The following is an 18,443-nucleotide window of genomic DNA, read 5'->3' as shown; positions in this document are numbered from 1 at the left end:
CAAAATTTGTGAAGAATTGGATGCACTGTCATCACCTTTGCCCCTATACTGGATAATCTCCCTAATCATTTTGAACCGCTAATTGCTGTTGATGTCAACTTTCCCAAGTGCTTTCTGATTCCCCCCCCCCCCCGCCCGGCACCTTCACTTCTTTGTTTTCATTTACCTTGTTTCTGTAGTTACTTCCTAAGACTTCTTAATGATTTTTCTTTTCTTTTCTTTATTTATTTTTTGTCTTTTTCGGGCCGCACCCACAGTATATGGAGGTTCCCAGGCTAGGGGTCAAATCGGAGCTACAGCCACCAGCCTCCGCAAAGCGGGATCTGAGCCAAATTTGTGAACTACACCACAGCTCACGGAAATGCTGGATCCTTAACCCACTGAGTGAGGCCAGGAATCGAACCCACAACCTCATGGTTCCTAGTCAGATTTGTTTCCCCTACATCATGATGGGAACGCCTGATTTTTTTTTCTTTTAAAAATTAACCATTTCTGAATATACTGATAGAAACCCAAACACAGTGGGGAGTAAATAATCTGTTAATAATTTTGTTTTACAAACTGTTAGTCATTTGATCACATAGGTTTATTAGAATTTTTTGTAATTTGCAACATATGATAGTTTGGAAACTTAGATCCCTTCATAGAGTACAGATTTTTTCTGATTCCTATGCATATTCAAAGCTTTCCCCTTTTTTATACCAGTAGTGTAATTTCAAAGTTTTAGCCAAGAAGAGGTGACAGTATAAACAAAATTTCTGTAATTGAATTGATTGATACATGTCTAGTTCAGGAGTTACATTTAGTAGTGATTATGTGTATTTGTCATTGTTTCTTTAACTTCTTATCTATAACTTCAGATTTTATAAGCCTTTGATTTACAAGTAGATCAACTTGGAAGCAATCTAGATTGTTACCATAGCAACCAGTATTGAGTAGGACATCCTGGAGATGATGAAGTAAACTGGAAGGGGATAAGGTGGCGGCGCGGGGCGGGAGGGGGAAATACTGAAAGAACGAGGTACTTTGAAAAGTAGTGGATCTACCAAAAGAATCAGTTATTTTTGGTTTGATATATAAAACTGCACTTTACTCCACTGTTTATCAGACTGAAATTCCAGATTTTCTATTTAAAGGTGGCATTCCAAATTTGGTTGTCATTTAAATAGTGCCCAGGGAATTATACTTGCATTTTCTTAAAGGTTAAATATAAATATTTCCATTATAAGGTGAGCCTGCAAAGTAAAATGTTTTTTATTGCTTGGTCACTCTTTTTAAGGAAAAGATTCGTTTGATCATATGCACTGTAAAAAGACTCAACTGGAGTTTTATGCTTAATATAGTTCATTATTGCACCCGACGATGATTTCAGGCTGTTAGCTTAAACCTTTCCTTTACAGTATCTTTAGTATAAACTTAACCTTTAGTATTTATTATCACTAGCTAAGATTTCACCACTTAAATGATTTTTTTTCCTGAGCATTATCCGGTATACCTAGAAATTGAAGTATATTAGTTAAGTTGAATAAGTGTGGAAATACCCTCTTTGTGAGTCACTCCATTGTTTTGTATTTTGAATCATATGGTGAAAAAAACACTACCAAGCAGCCAAAGCCCCTATGCCCTTAAATTCCTTGATAGTGACTCCCTGGACATGCTGAAGTCTTTATAACTTTCCTGTTGTTTATTGAAATAGCAGCCTATCTCTCTTTCAGTCTTTCAGCATTTCATGTGTGGTTAATCTTGGCGAGTTTGTGGCAAATGAATCTGATTGTTGGTTTTAGATTTCATGCCTCATTGAAGCCTTAGGTTATTTGAGCCAAAAAGTGAGGATAACAACTTCTGTGATACAAGTTTTAACTGTTATGCAATTTTGTTTTTTTAATTGAAAAACTAATAAAACAAAGATTGACTTCATGACAGTAGGGAGACTTTTGCAATAGTAAAAGTGTTTGGTTTCTTAGCTATTTCCAACATGGATAATTTGCTTTTTATTGGCGTGAATATTGCTTTTGTTTTCACTTGAAGACCTTGGCTTTCAGAAAAGCTACAGTATAAGTAGCATTGAAATACATAATGTGCTTATTCTCTAAACTCTTGTGTAACACTAACACTGACTTATAAGGATTTCATTTCTATTTTAAAGTTACTTTAACATTTTTTAGTTTCTTTTTTTCTGGGTATGTAAGAAATACATCCATTACTTTAAAAAAGAAGACGTATTATAAAAGACATAAAATTAGAGAATTATAAAATAGACTTGTTCTCTCACTAATAATTCACTTAAAATCATAATTATAATTAACAGTGAGCATGTCCTACTTTTTCTTCACATTTGTAAGTTTTATATACTGTGAGAACATGTTGAGAAAATCTCTAATTATTAAACTATTAGTACATAAACTGTTATGTCAGAACATCTTAACATTTTATGTCCTGAATATGAAGTTTGACTTAAAATTTCAATTTTTTTAAGGGAAACAGTAAAGTGACTTACTAGTTTAAGTTTGTTAGAACAGCATGGATAAGAATAAATATTATAGTTTTTGATGGTCACACTGGGTAAGTTTTCCAGAAGCAAGATAATCAGAGATACAGTTGAAAATAAACTTCTAAAAGGGAATGTTAACCTACTTCAGTGGCATTTCTCACAGTCATTTTTGAAGTTAACAATGTGCATACATTTTTTGAAATACACATAATTATATATCCTAAAACTACTAACATTACAGTTAAGTTTTCATGTTGGTTCACAAACGATATTAAACATACAAACAGAAAAACATGGCACAATGATTATATAAAATATTAAATAATTATAGATGTATTTAGTAGCATACAATAAAAACATTCAGTATTTATTTCAGCCTGCTAGTTCAGCTCCTGAGCTGTGGAAATAGAGTACGTTTTTGTGTTTTCCACCTTACATTTCTATGCTCTAGCTATGTAATTCTGAATTATTTTGATTCGGTTATTTGGCAAATTATTTTTGATAATAAAAATGAAGATAATAAGAGTACCTACTTTTAGACTTGTGCACAATAAATATCAGCTATCACCATTATTATTCATCATTGTTATTATTGCTAATTTTATTTTTCTAGTACTAAAGACATAACCTCCATCTGATAGCTTTACAGAATAATTTATCCATGGCTTCTAGTTATTTTAAGACTAGAGACCTTCATAGATGTTGGGTGTTTTCATAATCATTGTATTTTTCTGATTCCAAAAACATACATATTCACTTCTTCTGTAACATACTTTCCTCACCACTGAGCAGTATTTCCTGAGTACTTTTTCAAATACATATTTATAGAACTACCCAAACCTTTTAAACAAGTACATGATACTTTATAGGATATTTATAGTACAACTTTTTAAAAACAATTTCTCTGTTCCTATGCATTTATGGCCACATTCTTTGATTGTTATCAGAGCACTGCTGTACTCTTGCTTTTATGGCCTTATTTTTATATTTTTATATATGTGTAGTTTTTCTTCAGACTAAATAACTACATTGTTTTGCTAGACTATAAGATATATACGTTTAAACTATAAATTGATAGACCCAGCAAAAATTGCTTTCCAAAAATATTGGATTTTTTTTACTCATTGCTTATTTTCCCAAATCATTACTAATACTCAGTACTATCAGTCTTTTAGTATTTTACCATTTTGACAATTTAATGTTTTTTTTTACATTAATTCGTATCAAATATTCGGGATGCAATTCGCTTTTTATATATTTGATTTTTTTTTTTTTTTTTAATTTTCAGAAGTTCCCAGGCCAGGGATTGAATCTGAGCCATAGCTGCCACAGCTGTGACAATGCTGGATCCTTAACTCACTGTGCTACAGTGGGAACACCTATATATTTGATTATTAAATTTTGTTTGAATTGTATATTCATTCCTTTATTATTTTTTTTTTTTTTCTTTTTAGGGTGGCACTTGCAGCATATGGAGATTCCCAGGCTAGGGGTCGAATCGGAGCTACACCTGCCGGCCTACACCACAGCCACAGTAATGCAGGATCTGAGCCACGTCTGTGACCTACAGCTTATGGCAGTATCGGATCTCTAACCCACTGAGCGAGGCCAGGGATTGAACCTACATCCTCATGGATACTAGTCAGGTTCATTAACCATTGAGCTACAATGGGAATACCTGAATATTCATTCCTTTCATCCAAGTTTATCTTTTATTGATTTTTTTTAAAGCCTTTTACTTGCATGTTTTCTTTTCTCTATGTGGCAGATACGGTCTCATGGGCTGTTTGCCTTTTACCTTTGTATATGGCATATTTTCTTATGAAGAAGTTTATGTCTTTATTTAGTCAGATCTATTAGATATTTTACTGACAGTTTATGCCATTCTATTATTCTTTAACAGTCTTCCTAATCCCAGGATTATAAAATAGCCCCATATTTTTTTAATAATCTTATAATTTTATACATTTAAACTTTTCATCTCTCTGGAGTTTATTTTTAAATTTCTTGTGAGAGAATGCTTAAACTTTATTTTCTTCCAGAGTTCCTTTTGTGGCTCGGTGGGTTACAAACCCGAGTAGTATCCATGAGGATGTAGGTTCAATCCCTGACCTCGCTCAGTAGGTTAAGGATGTGGCATTGCTATGAGCCATGGTGTAGGTTTCAGATGCAGGTCAGATACTGCATTGCTGTGGCTGTGGTGTAGGCCAGCAACTGTAGCTCCGAATCAACCCCTAGCCTGGGAACTTCCATATGCCACAGGTGCGGCCCTAAAAAGCAAACAAACAAAACTACTTTATTTTCTTCCAAGTACATAGCCAGACTTCTAATTATCTCTTATTGAAGAACTAAAGGATTATTATTAGTATTATTTATACCATTATCATTATTGAACACTGAGAACTGCTAGCACAATAGTAATGCTTTACATGTAATCTCCCTTTTAATTCTTATCGTCCCTTCCTTAGGTTTGTTCTTTGCATATCCATCTTATAGATGGAGAAATCACAGTACAGAGAGCTTACTAACTTACCAAAGATTATTCAACTAGAAAGGGGTAGGGTCAGGAATCAGTATTTCGACTCAAGTAGCCTAGTTCCAGAACCTCAAGCCAATCACTGTGTTACGCAATTTAAAGTTATGTAGGTTCCACATGCCTCATACCATGGCAACATTCTAACATTAATAGCTGTTCACATGCCATCCTTAAGCTTTATCTGCTCTTACCCTTGACCCTGCCCCTGCTCTCCCTGGCTCTTCACATCCTCCTGCCTACATTCTTACCTGACCAGCAGAGTAAGGAACACGCCTGTCCTCTGTTTTTGGTGCTTTTCATTTCTTCAGCAAATACAGTGTAATGACTCTGAATCTAATAGACAGTTCTGGCAGAAGTTGACAAGTGGGCCACAGAAATCCAGAACTGAAACTTCTATTCTTAACAACCACAAAAAAAAAGGGGCAATTTGTGAATCTGAACACAAGTTGAATTGCTTTTTTGTGCTAATCTCTAATATTAGTTTAAAAATTACCACATGCCAGGTTCAAATATCACATAAGACTATAAAAGTAAGATTTTTACTATATTAATCTTATTTTTCAGAATGAAATGTCTTTTTTGGCTGAGTAGTGTTCCATTGTGTATATATACATGACATCCTTTTCATTCATTTATTGATAAACACTTTCTAAATAATATGCATTAAAATGTTGAATTTTTCTTAAGGAGTGATTGATATGAAGTTTTTGTTTGTTTCCTAAAACGTTTTACCTTTGAAACACTAGTGTTTATTTTTTTATCTTTGCCAATACGTCCTACCCCTGCACAGGTTCTAGCAGTAAAAAATGTGCTATTGAACACAAAAAAATGGCAAAGGTCGTGGAAAATATTGGCAAAGTTTGAAACAGAAACGTGATTCAAATGTCACTTTACTGCAACCCGAGTGTCACTTCTGTCCATTTTTCAGTAGAAGCCCAGCTTCCCTCTCTCGTGCCTTCAGTCTCAAGCCTTTCTCATCAACTCTCCCATGTTTGGTATTCCAGTCTTCAGGAACCAGTATCACTGTGGACATTGCCGTGATGGGTGAGGCTCACGGCCTCATCACTGACCTTCTCGCAGACCCTTCTCTGCCTCCCAACGTGTGTACATCCCTGAGGGCAGTGAGCAACCTCCTCAGCACACAGCTCACCTTCCAGGCCATTCACAAGCCCAGAGTGAACCCCGCCGTTTCTTTCAGTGAAAACTATACCTGCTCAGATTCTGAAGAAAGCGCTGAAAAAGACAAGCTGGCTATTCCCAAGGTAAGACTTGATGACATGTTCCTGAACACGTTAAACTTCTTCTTTTCATTATCTCCTGGGCCTCTTTCTTGTCACTCCAAACCCACATGCCCATTCATACCAGTGACTCTGCAAAGATGTGTCAGTCAGGGTGACCAAAGTAATAAAAATTTAAACAGAAAGACTTCCGTCCTTATACGTAAGAGCTTTCTATAAACAAACAAACAAAAATTATGTTTTTACATTACCTTTTTTTATGCAGACATTCAAGAAGTTTTATCTTCTCTATACCAGGCCTTTTTTTATGGGCTAAAGATATGGCAGTGAAAGGAGAAACAAACAAAACAAAACAAAAAAACAGGCAAAAATCCCTGCTCCCAGTCTTGCAGATTCTGTGTAAAATTCATTGACTTTGGAAATGCAAGATTCCTTTGGTCTTTGATTTCTTAATAGGGTATCCTTCCTAGCACCCTGTGTTCTTTCTGAAACCCAACAAGTTTTGCACTCGGAAAAGTTTTGGTTGGTTCTAGATTATTTAAAGTGAAAGATGGCCTTTGTGATTTGTTTAATTTCTTCTTTTTACATATAAGATATAAGCGTTTTACCAAAGCGAGATGTTGGGGATAGGGTTTTGCACCCCATCTAGACCTCAGTATTAGTTGAAAACAAGTCATGTTAAGTACTAAAAATAACAGAATTTCAGGGGTCTCCGGTATGTCCAACACAGTTATCTATTTAGTAAACAAGCAGCTGTCCCCTGGAGCTGGTGATCAGTCAGTATCATCTGGACACTTGCCATTGTGAGTCTCTTGACCCGGGACTGTGTTCTTCATACAGCATTGTCAATTAGGTAGTTAAGTTTCCTTGGAACATCTACTCCGACAAAGGTATGGCTAAGTACGATAAGACAGTCAAGGAATGAGAGAGATTAACTGATTCCTTAGGGTCCCAGAATGGACATGCAGTCAGTGACAGGTTTATGGACAACAACCCCGGTATTTCCATTGCTTGATCTTTTCTCTTCCTATTGAATGACCTTCTAAGATACTTGTCCAGATGTTTAAGAGATTTTGAAAACAATTTAGTATCAGAGCTCTTCTTGAATCCCAACATGCCATGTATTCACATCTCAAAGTTTTTACCATCTTCAGAAGAACAGAATGGGTCTTGGTTAAACACTACCTACATGATTGTTCTCCTCAGAGTAACTAGCCACAAATAAAAATGAGTTGAACTGCTTCCTCTTATAGCCATTGCTGTAGTTGTATCAGGTTACCTTCCGTAATTTTGAAGGTTAAGACTCTGTTTAGAGGGCTAGTGCTCATCATGGTAAGCCTAGAATCTTGCCACACATCCTGCTTAAGATACAGCAGGAGAAGAAACAACAGAAATGGGTCACAGGTCTACCAGCAGAATCTTCTGTGAAGAGCAGTTGGTCCTGATGATACCACCCATATGCTTGTCTAAGGCATGTGAACCATGAGAGAGGTGGCACATCCTGTGACTAACCCTTTGCTTCTGTCATTTCTAAATAAAGAAGCTAAAATTAAATCAATAGCAGCTGTTGTGCAAGATGAGAGAAATTAATCTGCATCCCAAACAAGTGTCTTTTGAGAAAAAAATGCTGCTCATAACAACTAATCTAATATGTGTATAGGTGTGTAAGTCCTATTGAACTAACATAACTATACAATTATTCCAAAGGTAATTGACTCTCATACCCATAATTCCATATTTGTAACATCACTGAAATGAGGGTCCCAAAATGTTATTTTTGTAATATTCATTCACTGTGGCTGGAGTTTCTTATTGAATTCCTGAACACCCAAATTTTAGATACAGATTGATAGATCAGTCAATTGATCGATATATCTATCTATCTCTATGTTAAACTATATTGGAGAGTCAACCAATATAATTTAAGAAATTCCCTACCAGTTAGAAACCCCTTTTCTTTCATTATATGACATAGAAATTAGTGATAGAAAATATGCTTGGTAATAAAATAAACACTCCTTCATCCTAGCGCCTGAGAAGGAGTTTGCCCCCTGGTTTGTTGAGACGAGTTTCATCGACTTGGACAACCACCACCTCAGCCACGGGTCTGCCCACTTTGGAACCTGCCCCAGTACGGAGGGACCGGAGTGCCAGCATCAAACTGCATGAGGCACCTTCATCCAGGTTAGGCAATGCTCCTATTAGTTTCCTGTCTCTTGGAGAAGTTCCTTACCAGCAGTGAATTATAAATTACAGGGGATGGGAGGCCCAATGAATTCTAGTTGGCTGGAGGACACCTTTGAAAATGAAAAAGGTGTATGCTTTCAATCCAGAGCTGTGTAGGGATTAATATTCGATGACTGGGCTTACACTGTGTTGTTAAATATAAATGGGGACAGTGGCTTGAGGTGATCCCTGCTGCTGTGACTTTGGATGGGAAGAATTGACCCTAGAATAAAGTTGGGCTTAGACTGAGATTTGTATGGATCTTTAAATCAAAGCAGCCAACATGATGTTTACAAATGGTTGTTAGATTTCCCCCAGCCCACTAGACCAGCATCCTAGCATTAGGGTGCTGCAATATGAAAGGGAAAAGATCAGATCAAAAAGTAGATCACCATTCCAAGAGCACAGGATAGGTTCTAACGGTTGATGATTTAGACTTTATTTAGACAGAGAACAGATTGTTGGTTGTCAGAGGCTGGGGTCAAGAGTGGGCAAAATTGGTGAGGGGGGTCAAAAAGGTACACTCTTTAAGTTATAAAATAAATAAGCCCTGGGGATGGAATATACAGCATGGTGTATACAGACTCTAATGATACTGTATTGTGTATCTGAAAGGCGTGAAGAGAGTCAGTCTTAAAAGTTCTCATTTCAAGAAAAAAAATTTGTAACTGTGTGATGATGGATGTCAACTAGACTTATTGTGGTGACCATTTCACAATATATACAAATAGGAAATAATTATGTGATATACCTGAAACTAATAAAACGTTATGTCAGTTGTACCTCAGTGAAAAAAATAGAATAAACTTTATTTAGTATATTAATGCTAATTTTACAAAGTGGCTGGGAAAGTCAGAGTTACCAAAGTTAAAGGAGAGAGAGTGCTGAGGTCTAAAAAGAGTTTTAAAGAAAACATCATCATGAAAGAGGTGCTTTGAAAGAGGTGCATATAATGTTTGTCCTTTTCTATTTAGAATAGAAATAGCATACTTTACATGAATTCCATAATTATCAGAACATTTGCCATATGATTTCAAGTTTTTGAAATTTGCATCAGTTTTATTTATGACCTAATAACTGAAAAATTATCACATCTTTGCTGAACTACATGATGGCACTATTAGAAGTGATTTTCCGGAGTTCCCGTCGTGGCGCAGTGGTTAACGAATCCAACTAGGAACCATGAGGTTGCGGGTTCGGTCCCTGCCCTTGCTCAGTGGGTTAACGATCCGGCGTTGCCGTGAGCTGTGGTGTAGGTTGCAGATGCGGCTCGGATCCCGCGTTGCTGTTGCTCTGGCGTAGGCCGGTGGCTACAGCTCTGATTCAACCCCTAGCCTCGGAACCTCCATATACCGCGGGAGCGGCCCAAGAAATAGCAACAACAACAACAACAACAAAAAGACAAAAAAAAAAAAAAAAAAAAAGTGATTTTCCCTTCATCTTGGCCTTGAATATAAATAAAGTACCATTCTGAGATGGGCAGAGAAATGGAAACTTTTCAAATTATAAAAATTTAATGACTGCTGATTTTTCTTGCTTTCTCAATTAAAAATACACTCGGTTTCTATATTAGCAAGAGTCTAATAAGCCTATAGAATCAGAAGTAAGCTTGAGTGATTCTTTCAGTATAATTCCACTCTATCTTATTACATGGACTTTTGTAAAACTTCTAAACATCACCATGGGAAGATGTTACCTAGTCTGTTTCATGAACATTTCCTAAAGTTTGAAATTACAAGTCATTGGTAATATTTTCTTATGAAAATATTGACCATTGTCAACTTCTACAGCAGTGAACACTGATAAGTTATAGTTAAATATTTGTTGCTTAAGAAAATGAATTGTGTTCTCAGTGTATGTCTTTGGAGAGGCTGAATATTTTACCAACGCACCTTGCCTAGATTCCTGTCAGAGTATTTATTTTCTTTCCATAGAATGACTCTATCAATAATCCATTCATACATTCTTAAATTTCTTTCTTTGTGTTAATGTATGTTACTTCTCAACAAATTTAATTTCTCTTACCCCTGTCTTCTTTTAGTTAAATGAGATTGGGGGCTGAAATTGAAATCATTGTGAAAAAGAAGCTTTCAAAAGCTTTTATGAGCTTAACTCCTAGAGATGTTGTCATTTTGCTTTATGAAATAAATACTCATACTCAGATATTTTCAAGATAGATAAGGAATAGCATGCAGTCCCACTCCTTTGCCCTAAAAATACTCAGATGTCTTGCCTGGGTATGCTTTTTTCCCACTGCCTAAGTTGTCCTTCCTTAATTTTATTATCCTATTAAAAGTCTTGGTATAAAATCTGAGAGTAATACAACTTTTTCAGCATTATGAAGAAATGAAATTCATTCTGAAGAGAATTTGAGCCCTGTAAGGGTAAACCATATGTAAGTAAGTGGCCATGGTATCACCATTAAATAAAGCTAGTTTTGATTGACTCATCCTCTGTCCTGGGTGAAAACGCTGAAAAGATACTCATAGATAACTCATAGATAATCTCCAGCCCTGATAATAAACCAAAGTTAGGACCTTCTGCACTTAAGAGACCTATTGCTAAAACTGCTAACTAATTTCAAAACTGATTTGAGTTTTAGCCTTTGTATTTCTTCCCTTTGATTTCTTCCTTTCCATGTCTTTTCTTCTGCAGTGATCAAAAGGAGGACAAGAGTGGGAAGTGAAAAGTAGAAACAGTCCTTGGGCTTCTATTCCTTTAGGTTCATAGCTGGATGACTTACCCTGGATAGTTTTAGGTAGAGCTGGATGAAATGACATTGGACTGAGAATCAGAAGGATCTTGGCCTTAACACTCAGAGATGTGTGTCTGGAGAAACACACAGGACCTTAGTCTGAACCTTGGTACCCACTCTAAGGGATTCTTAGGAAAGGGGGTAGGGGGCTGGTGTGGTACAACTGGAGTAAAATTAGGTAGAAGGATTGCCAGTAGGTGCTTTTTAAAAAAGTGTGCTTGAGAGAAATTTTTAAAAAGTCTGAATTAAATCACACCCTAATCATTCCATGTCGGCCTTGAAACTGACTGACCCCAGCCTCTGTAAAGGCTGTACACGCAGTAAAAGAAAACGTTAGGACCTGGTAGGACTTTTAGAGGATGAAGTCGTTTTGAGTAGAACTAAGGTTATAAAATCTACTTTTGTGGAGGAGGGTTGAGATCTTCTATAGCAGACACACAGATAAGCTCTCCCCTGCTGTGTTTAGTGTGGGAAGGCCAGGGAAAGGTTTCCCCAAGCTGTTTTCCTCCCTAGGATGCAAATCATTACATATTTATGAGATGTAAATAGGAATCAAGAAGGTAAAAGTCAATAGCCAGCTGAAAACTATTTCAAGGATCACACAAAGCAGTGCATTTGAAAGTGCTTGTAAATTGTAGATATACACACCTACATATGGTGATTTGTTATTTTTATTAATAGTATATTTTAATACATTAATAATTGTTATGTTAAGATAGATATATGGGGAGTTCCCTATGTGGCTCAATGGAAATGAACCCAACTAGTATCCATGAAAATGCAGGTTCAATCCCTTGCCTTGCACAGTGGAGTAAGGATTCAGAATTGCCCTGAGCTGTGGTGTAGGTTGCAGACACAGCTTGGATCCCATGTTGCTGTGGCTGTGGCATAGGCCTGCAGCTGCAGCTCTGATTCGACCTCTAGCCTGGGGACTTCCATATGCCATGAGTGTGGCCCTAAAAAAAAAAAAGAAAGAAAAAGAAACAAGAAAAAGAAAGAATATATGGGTAGAATTGTATTTGGTTTTTTCTTTTTTCTTTTTTTGACCATGCAGAAGTTTCCAGGCCAGGGATCAAACCCAGGCCCCAGCAACTACCCAAGCTGCTGCAGTGACAATGCTGGATGTTTAACCTGCTGTGCCACAAGAGAACTCCTAAAATTTTATTTATAAAGAAGGTCATTAATTTCCCATACGTTAAAGATGCTCCATTGTTGCCCTTTTTGAAACTTATAAAAATGAGCATATTTTAAATGTTTTTATTAAAGAAATAAAAAACAGTTGTAGGCAGTTTTTGAGCTAGCTTTCATAATTTAACTTTTTAAGATATTAAAAATTATATTCAGTTAATGTTAAGTGTTTATCTTTTTAAAGTCTATGTAGATAAGTCACAACCTATTTATTGTATAAAGTGCTAAGAAAATAGTTAGGCCACATATACATTACATAAAATTTCTTCACATTACATCTTATAAGTCAGGCCAGCAAAAACAGTTGAAAGAGAATAGCAGTATAAGGAAATACTGTATAGTTATCTCTCTCAGAATCAAAGTTTTATTTCATTTTGTTGTTTCAAAATTCCAGGTATTTGTGAAATGCCTAGGGTGAGATTTCTAAGAAGGATATGTAACAAATATTATTTTGTAGGCTTTCTTTAATTGTATTTGATAAATGCTGGAGTTCATCCCACATTTCAAATGCTATTAAAAGTACGGAGAAGAGATGAAGTTTTAAAATACCTCGGTCAACAGTTAAAGAAAAATCTCTCTGAAAAAGAAAAAAAGAGAACTGAGGAGGTAATAAGTGGCAGAATGTCAAATCAGACTCAACACAAGTTACAGATCTTTCCCATCACTAAATTTACAGTAATCAAAGGATACAGGCAACTGCCAAGCAAATGCTTAGCATCCTTCCCTTTGAGAGGTCTGAACCTGGTAGTCCAGCACCCTGAAAGTCCTTTTTCACATTAGCACACGTTCTGGTTTGGACTTAGCCATGCAATCAGAATGATGCTGTTGTAGTCATGAAATACCTCCAAATCACACCTCATTAATTCTACAGCTCGCATGACAATCCCCACCCATTCATGACCCCATAATTCCATTCATTTCAGGTTTATTTACAATAAGCCACCCAGAGAGACCTCATACATTCCACTTACAGTACCAATCTAAGATTGGCTGAGGGTCCAATTGTCCAATTATATTCATGCAAATGAGAGCTCTTCCCTGGTACCAAATTTACCAGTGCCACACAGCAAGCAAAATACAGACCAAGCCCTTTTCCTTCGGAAAGGTCCAAGATTGTCAATGTGGTTTCTTGGATTCTTTTCCCTTTCAAATTACAATGGATTCTGTTTCAGATTCAGCATGGAAGGTTTTGAGCAATGCCTGCAGATAAATGTTGGTTTGGAATACCTCCAAAATTTCTAGCCCAGTAATTACATGGCTTTGTAATTAATGTTCTTCACCCCATCCCCTCCAGGGATTTATTGATTCCATATTTATTTACCATAGTAACCTAAACAGACCCAGGATATCCTACTAAAGGCATTCCCTAGGTGAAGGCTCACTGTCATTACTTTTCTTCTAGTGAATAGCATCAGTATGTTTAAACACCATTAATATGTCTACAAGGGGATTTGGCTTGTCATCCCTTTCTTTCCAGGCTATCACCAAAGATACGGTGATAACCTAGAATGTGTAGCACTTTCCAGGTGTGATGGTAAATACCACCACTAACCTTTTCCTTAACAATACTGCAAAGAATATTATCTTTGAATGATTTTATAAGCATTTAAGTTTTGAATTTAATTACACAAAGAATGTTAAGAGTGTAGGAGGAAGCATTATGCCATTTGTAACTACTGTCATTTCACCTGCATCTTAACCAGTTCTTTGCTATGTTTTTAGAAAATCTGGGGAGTGAATGGAATGGACTGGGAGTGTGGGATTAGTAGAGGCAAACTATCACATTTAGAATGGATAAGCAAGGAGGTCCTATTGTACAGCACAGGGAACTATATCCAGTCTCTTGGGATAGACCGTGATGGAAGATAATATAAGAAAGGGAATATATACATACATTGCTGGATCACACTGCTGTACAACAGAAATTGGCACTTTGTAAACAACTATACTTTAATAAAAAATAAAAAAAAGGAAATATGTGAGGAACATGATTATATAAGTAGAATGAGAAGGTTCATGATTTCTATTAATTGGTTAAATAGTAAAGCTGTCTTTTGTCTTTTGTTCACTCAGTATCCTTGAAGAGTGACTGCTGTCTGTCTCCCTGCCATACAGATTGAATTTAGATAACCTAATTTATCCTTTGGAAGTAAAGTGGTTCTGCTACTGAACTTGGACCATGATTTAGATCAGCACATCTCTTTTGGAAATGATGATTGGGTTCTGGTAAGATCTAATCTAGTAATTGATAGTTTGTTCATTTTTCTTTATTCTCTGTCTTTATATAAAGTGCTATTAATCCAGATTCGTGGAAAAACCCAGTGATGATGACTCTCACCAAAAGCAGATCCTTTACTTCGTCCTATGCTGTTTCTGCATCTAACCACGTAAAGGCTAAAAAGCAAAGCCGACCGGGTATGTAACTTATTGGGGAAAGAGTTCACACTCACTGAGTCCGCAGTGACGGACAAACTCAGGCTTACGTGTTGAAGTATTCAGATGCGTTTGGTTTCACTGTTCTAAAAAGAAAAAAACCTCAATAACCAATTAGTTACTTAAGTTTCCATTTTATCTGATGATACAGTTTCTTTTTTGGTTGCTGTATGAGATATACTATCTTTTTTTTTTTTGGTCTCTTTTTAGGGCTGCACCCACAGCATATGGAGGTTCCCAGGGCTGGCCTAAGCCACAGCCACAGCAATGCCAGATCCGAGCCATGTCTGCAACCTACACCACAGCTCATGGCAACAATGGATCCTTAAACTACTGAGTGAGTCCAGGGATTGAACTGACAACCTCATGGTTCCTAATTGGATTCATTAACCTCTGCGCCGCGACGGGAACTCTGAGATATCCTATCTTGAACTTATTGGATGAATAGGAAGTCAGTGTCACCACTGAGGAAAATCTCTGGAAGCATTGTGTTATAATATAAAAGCTAATGAAGTAATTATCAAATTTCAATTTTATTTTTAGTGTCTGTTAAAAGAAAATTATTTCTCAGAAGCATGGTATTTATATGAATTTGAGGAAACACCTCATTTACTACCCATAGTCTAAGTTTTCAAAGAAATTCTTACTCTATGCTACTTACTCCCCCCCCCACCTCCCCAAATATATAAATACTGGAAGGAAGAGGTATCTAAATTTGGAGAAAATATAATTCAAGATCTTTGCAAGCCCTTTGAAAAAGCCCACAAATCAGCAACCAAAAGAGCCAAAAGCACTGTGCGTGGGAAGCTTTCTTTCTCTTTCAAACAGGTACAGAGTAAAATTTGATGTGACATATCCCATCTCAGATCTTTATGGGGTTTTCCAAGTTTGTGTCAATGCACCCCTCATGCTTTGAAGCCTCAGCTCATCTCTCCTTCCAGGCACCAATTTACTCAATAAATATGTGTGGTGTATTCACCATCTCCATCACCGAACTAGTTTGAGGAGCATGGATGGCATTGACGGACCCTGTTCCTCCTCTCACAGAATTTTCACTTACATTCTGGTGGGGAGTATAAACAGGCTGACAGCTTTTACTATATGCATAGTGTGTTGAAGGCTATGATGAGGAAGTGAGGGAGAACTTTCAAGTCATGAAAGAGAAGAAAGGGGATACAAGACTCAGTATGTTGAGGGAAAGCTTCAGGAACTTGAGATTCTAAATGATTAGCAAAGCTAAAGGAGAAAGAGTGCTGAACGCAGAAAGGAAGGTGAAAGCAGGTATGTAGATAGAGGCCAGACAGGACCCAGGAACTATTGGAAGGAGTTTAGTAGGGGTGAAGTTTTAGTTAGGAAATAAAGTAGCTTGGGGGGAGATTACCTCATTTAATCAAAATCCAGAATACAGTTTTTGTCAGATTCCATCTCCAGATTGGCCCCCTCCTAGAATCCCCATCGAGAGCCTGGGGTATCTCCTCTGACATCTCCTGCTTGGAATATTCTAAATTTTCCCCTCTCAGCACTGCAGAAAACTCTGCTGAGATTTTCAGTAGCTCCCTGCTTAGCTTCTTAATCTTCTGCTTTTCTGGCAATGAAAGAATTTACAAATGGCTCAAACAGAAAGCTGCCCTCTTCTTACTGGGCTGTTAGACATTCAAGTTCTGGCTGCCATGGAAGCCCCAAACTCCAATATTTGTGTCATCAGCCTCATGGCATTACTAAAAGCTCTGTTGGCTTGCCTTCCTAATAGCGGCATCCCTCTGCCTGGATTCTTAGCCTTTTGTCCCACGCCAGTGGTCAATAAATAATGCTCCAAATGGAAGAACAGTTTGCAGGATTTTGGCTCACCCTTCTGAGGGTCTCTTCTATTTGGAAACCTAGTCTCTCAGAATTGGTTGCCTTGCCTTGATAGCTTTTTTATATTTAATTCCACTTTTCTACTTGTTCTCAGAGAAGCAGGGATTTACTACAAAGTACAGCATCATAGCCAGAAGCAGAAGTCCTGAAAATGGCAGTGTTTCTATGATGGCTAGAGGACCAGTACTTACATTTCACTAATGTTTCAAGAGACCACCTTGAAATATAAACTTAATTTTAAGAGGCCCAACTTAAGGAAGGTCTTCTATTGTTTTCTACGTCTAGGAAAGAAAACTTCGTACTCTCTTTCCCCTTTGATCACCCACTTTATACTGGTAACTATTCCTTGAAACTATTTAGTCACTGACTTTGCTGAAATCTCTACTGTTTAGGGTAGGAAGACATTTCCCCCACAAAGTACTGTCTTATTGTTATTATATTACTGAAGGAAACCATTAAAGATAATCTGGCTCTCCAAAAATTAATCTGGTCTCTGCTCTTTAGAAATGTTTACTTTTTATTTTTATTTATTTTTATTTTAAAATTTTTTTTCAATTTAATGATTTTTATTTTTTCATTATAGCTGGTTTACAGTGTTCTACTTTTTAATAACTTAGAAGTTATTCATGACCTGAGGACTAGAATGGAGCTTTCACTGGGGTCAGGAACAGGACAATGTGGGCAAACACTTAAATTGGGATTGCACTGAGGGCAAATGCAGATTAGCTTAGTGATGCTGAGACTCATTTGGGGTTCTGACAAAGTGGAAGAACTGAATTTGAGCATTCCAGGTTAAACATGAGACTTTCGTTTTTTGTTCTTTCCTTCCTTCCTTTCTTCCTTCCTTTTCTCCCTCCCTCCCTCCCTTTTTTAATTTTATGGCCACAACCAAAGCATATGGAAGTTCCTGGGCTAGGGACTGAATCTAATTCAGAGCTGAAACTTATGCCACAGCTACAGGAATGCTGGATCCTTTAACCCACTGTGCCAGGCCGGGGATTGAACCTGCACCTCCATAGCAACTCAAGCCACTGCAGTGGGATTCTTAACTCACTGCGCCACAGCAGGAACTCCTAAACTTGAGACTTTAAAGGGACACTAAAGTGGTCCTAGCTCAGAATGACCCCTTGGCTCCCTGCAAAAATATTTAAAGATAATTTTTGGAGTAAAGCATCACCAGTAAAAGACCACACAGCTTCAGCATATCAAGTTCAAACAAATTGAAGCTTACAGACAAGATCACTGTAAACACACAAGGAAACACCATGAATTAGAGAAAAAGGAGAGAAAACAACCCAAATTTATAGATCTCTGGAAAGGCTAAGATATTTAAGTGCTAAAAAATACTCAAATGTGTAAAGAAAAATCTGAGGTCATAAAAAATAGCAATGAGAGAAATAATTGTAGAGCAGCTACATGTTTTTTTTGGAAATGTAACCATATGTGTATATATATATATCGTATGTGTGTGTATATATACACATATACATATGTGTGTGATATATACACACACATATATATACATGCATATATATACATAAATACATATACACACACACACACACACATATAAAATGGTATATAGACCACTGAAGGGAGAATTAATAAGGCAGAGAATGTGAAGAAATTACCAGAATGAAACATGGATGAGAAACTGGAAAATGTATAAATGATTTTAAGAGATACAGGAGAAGGAATTAGAAAGTCTAACATATATAA

General features: G+C 36.8%; 1 protein-coding gene across 1 annotated transcript in view; it reads left to right on the top strand.

The window, feature by feature from the left end:
- PDE3A (phosphodiesterase 3A) overlaps positions 1–18,443 on the top strand; it is a gene marked incomplete at its 5' end in the record, with an annotated part of 324,269 nt that overhangs the window by 258,465 nt on the left and 47,361 nt on the right. Inside the window, 3 exon segments of the mRNA NM_213736.1 lie at positions 6,032–6,289; positions 8,295–8,449; positions 14,725–14,849. Coding sequence (NP_998901.1) covers positions 6,032–6,289; positions 8,295–8,449; positions 14,725–14,849 — 538 coding nt within the window.

This window comes from Sus scrofa, chromosome 5 (assembly GCF_000003025.6).
Source record: "Sus scrofa isolate TJ Tabasco breed Duroc chromosome 5, Sscrofa11.1, whole genome shotgun sequence".
In the NCBI taxonomy this organism is placed as follows: Eukaryota; Metazoa; Chordata; class Mammalia; order Artiodactyla; family Suidae; genus Sus; species Sus scrofa.
Note: the sequence above shows the minus strand (reverse complement) of the source record. Positions and strands in the feature narration are given on the sequence as shown.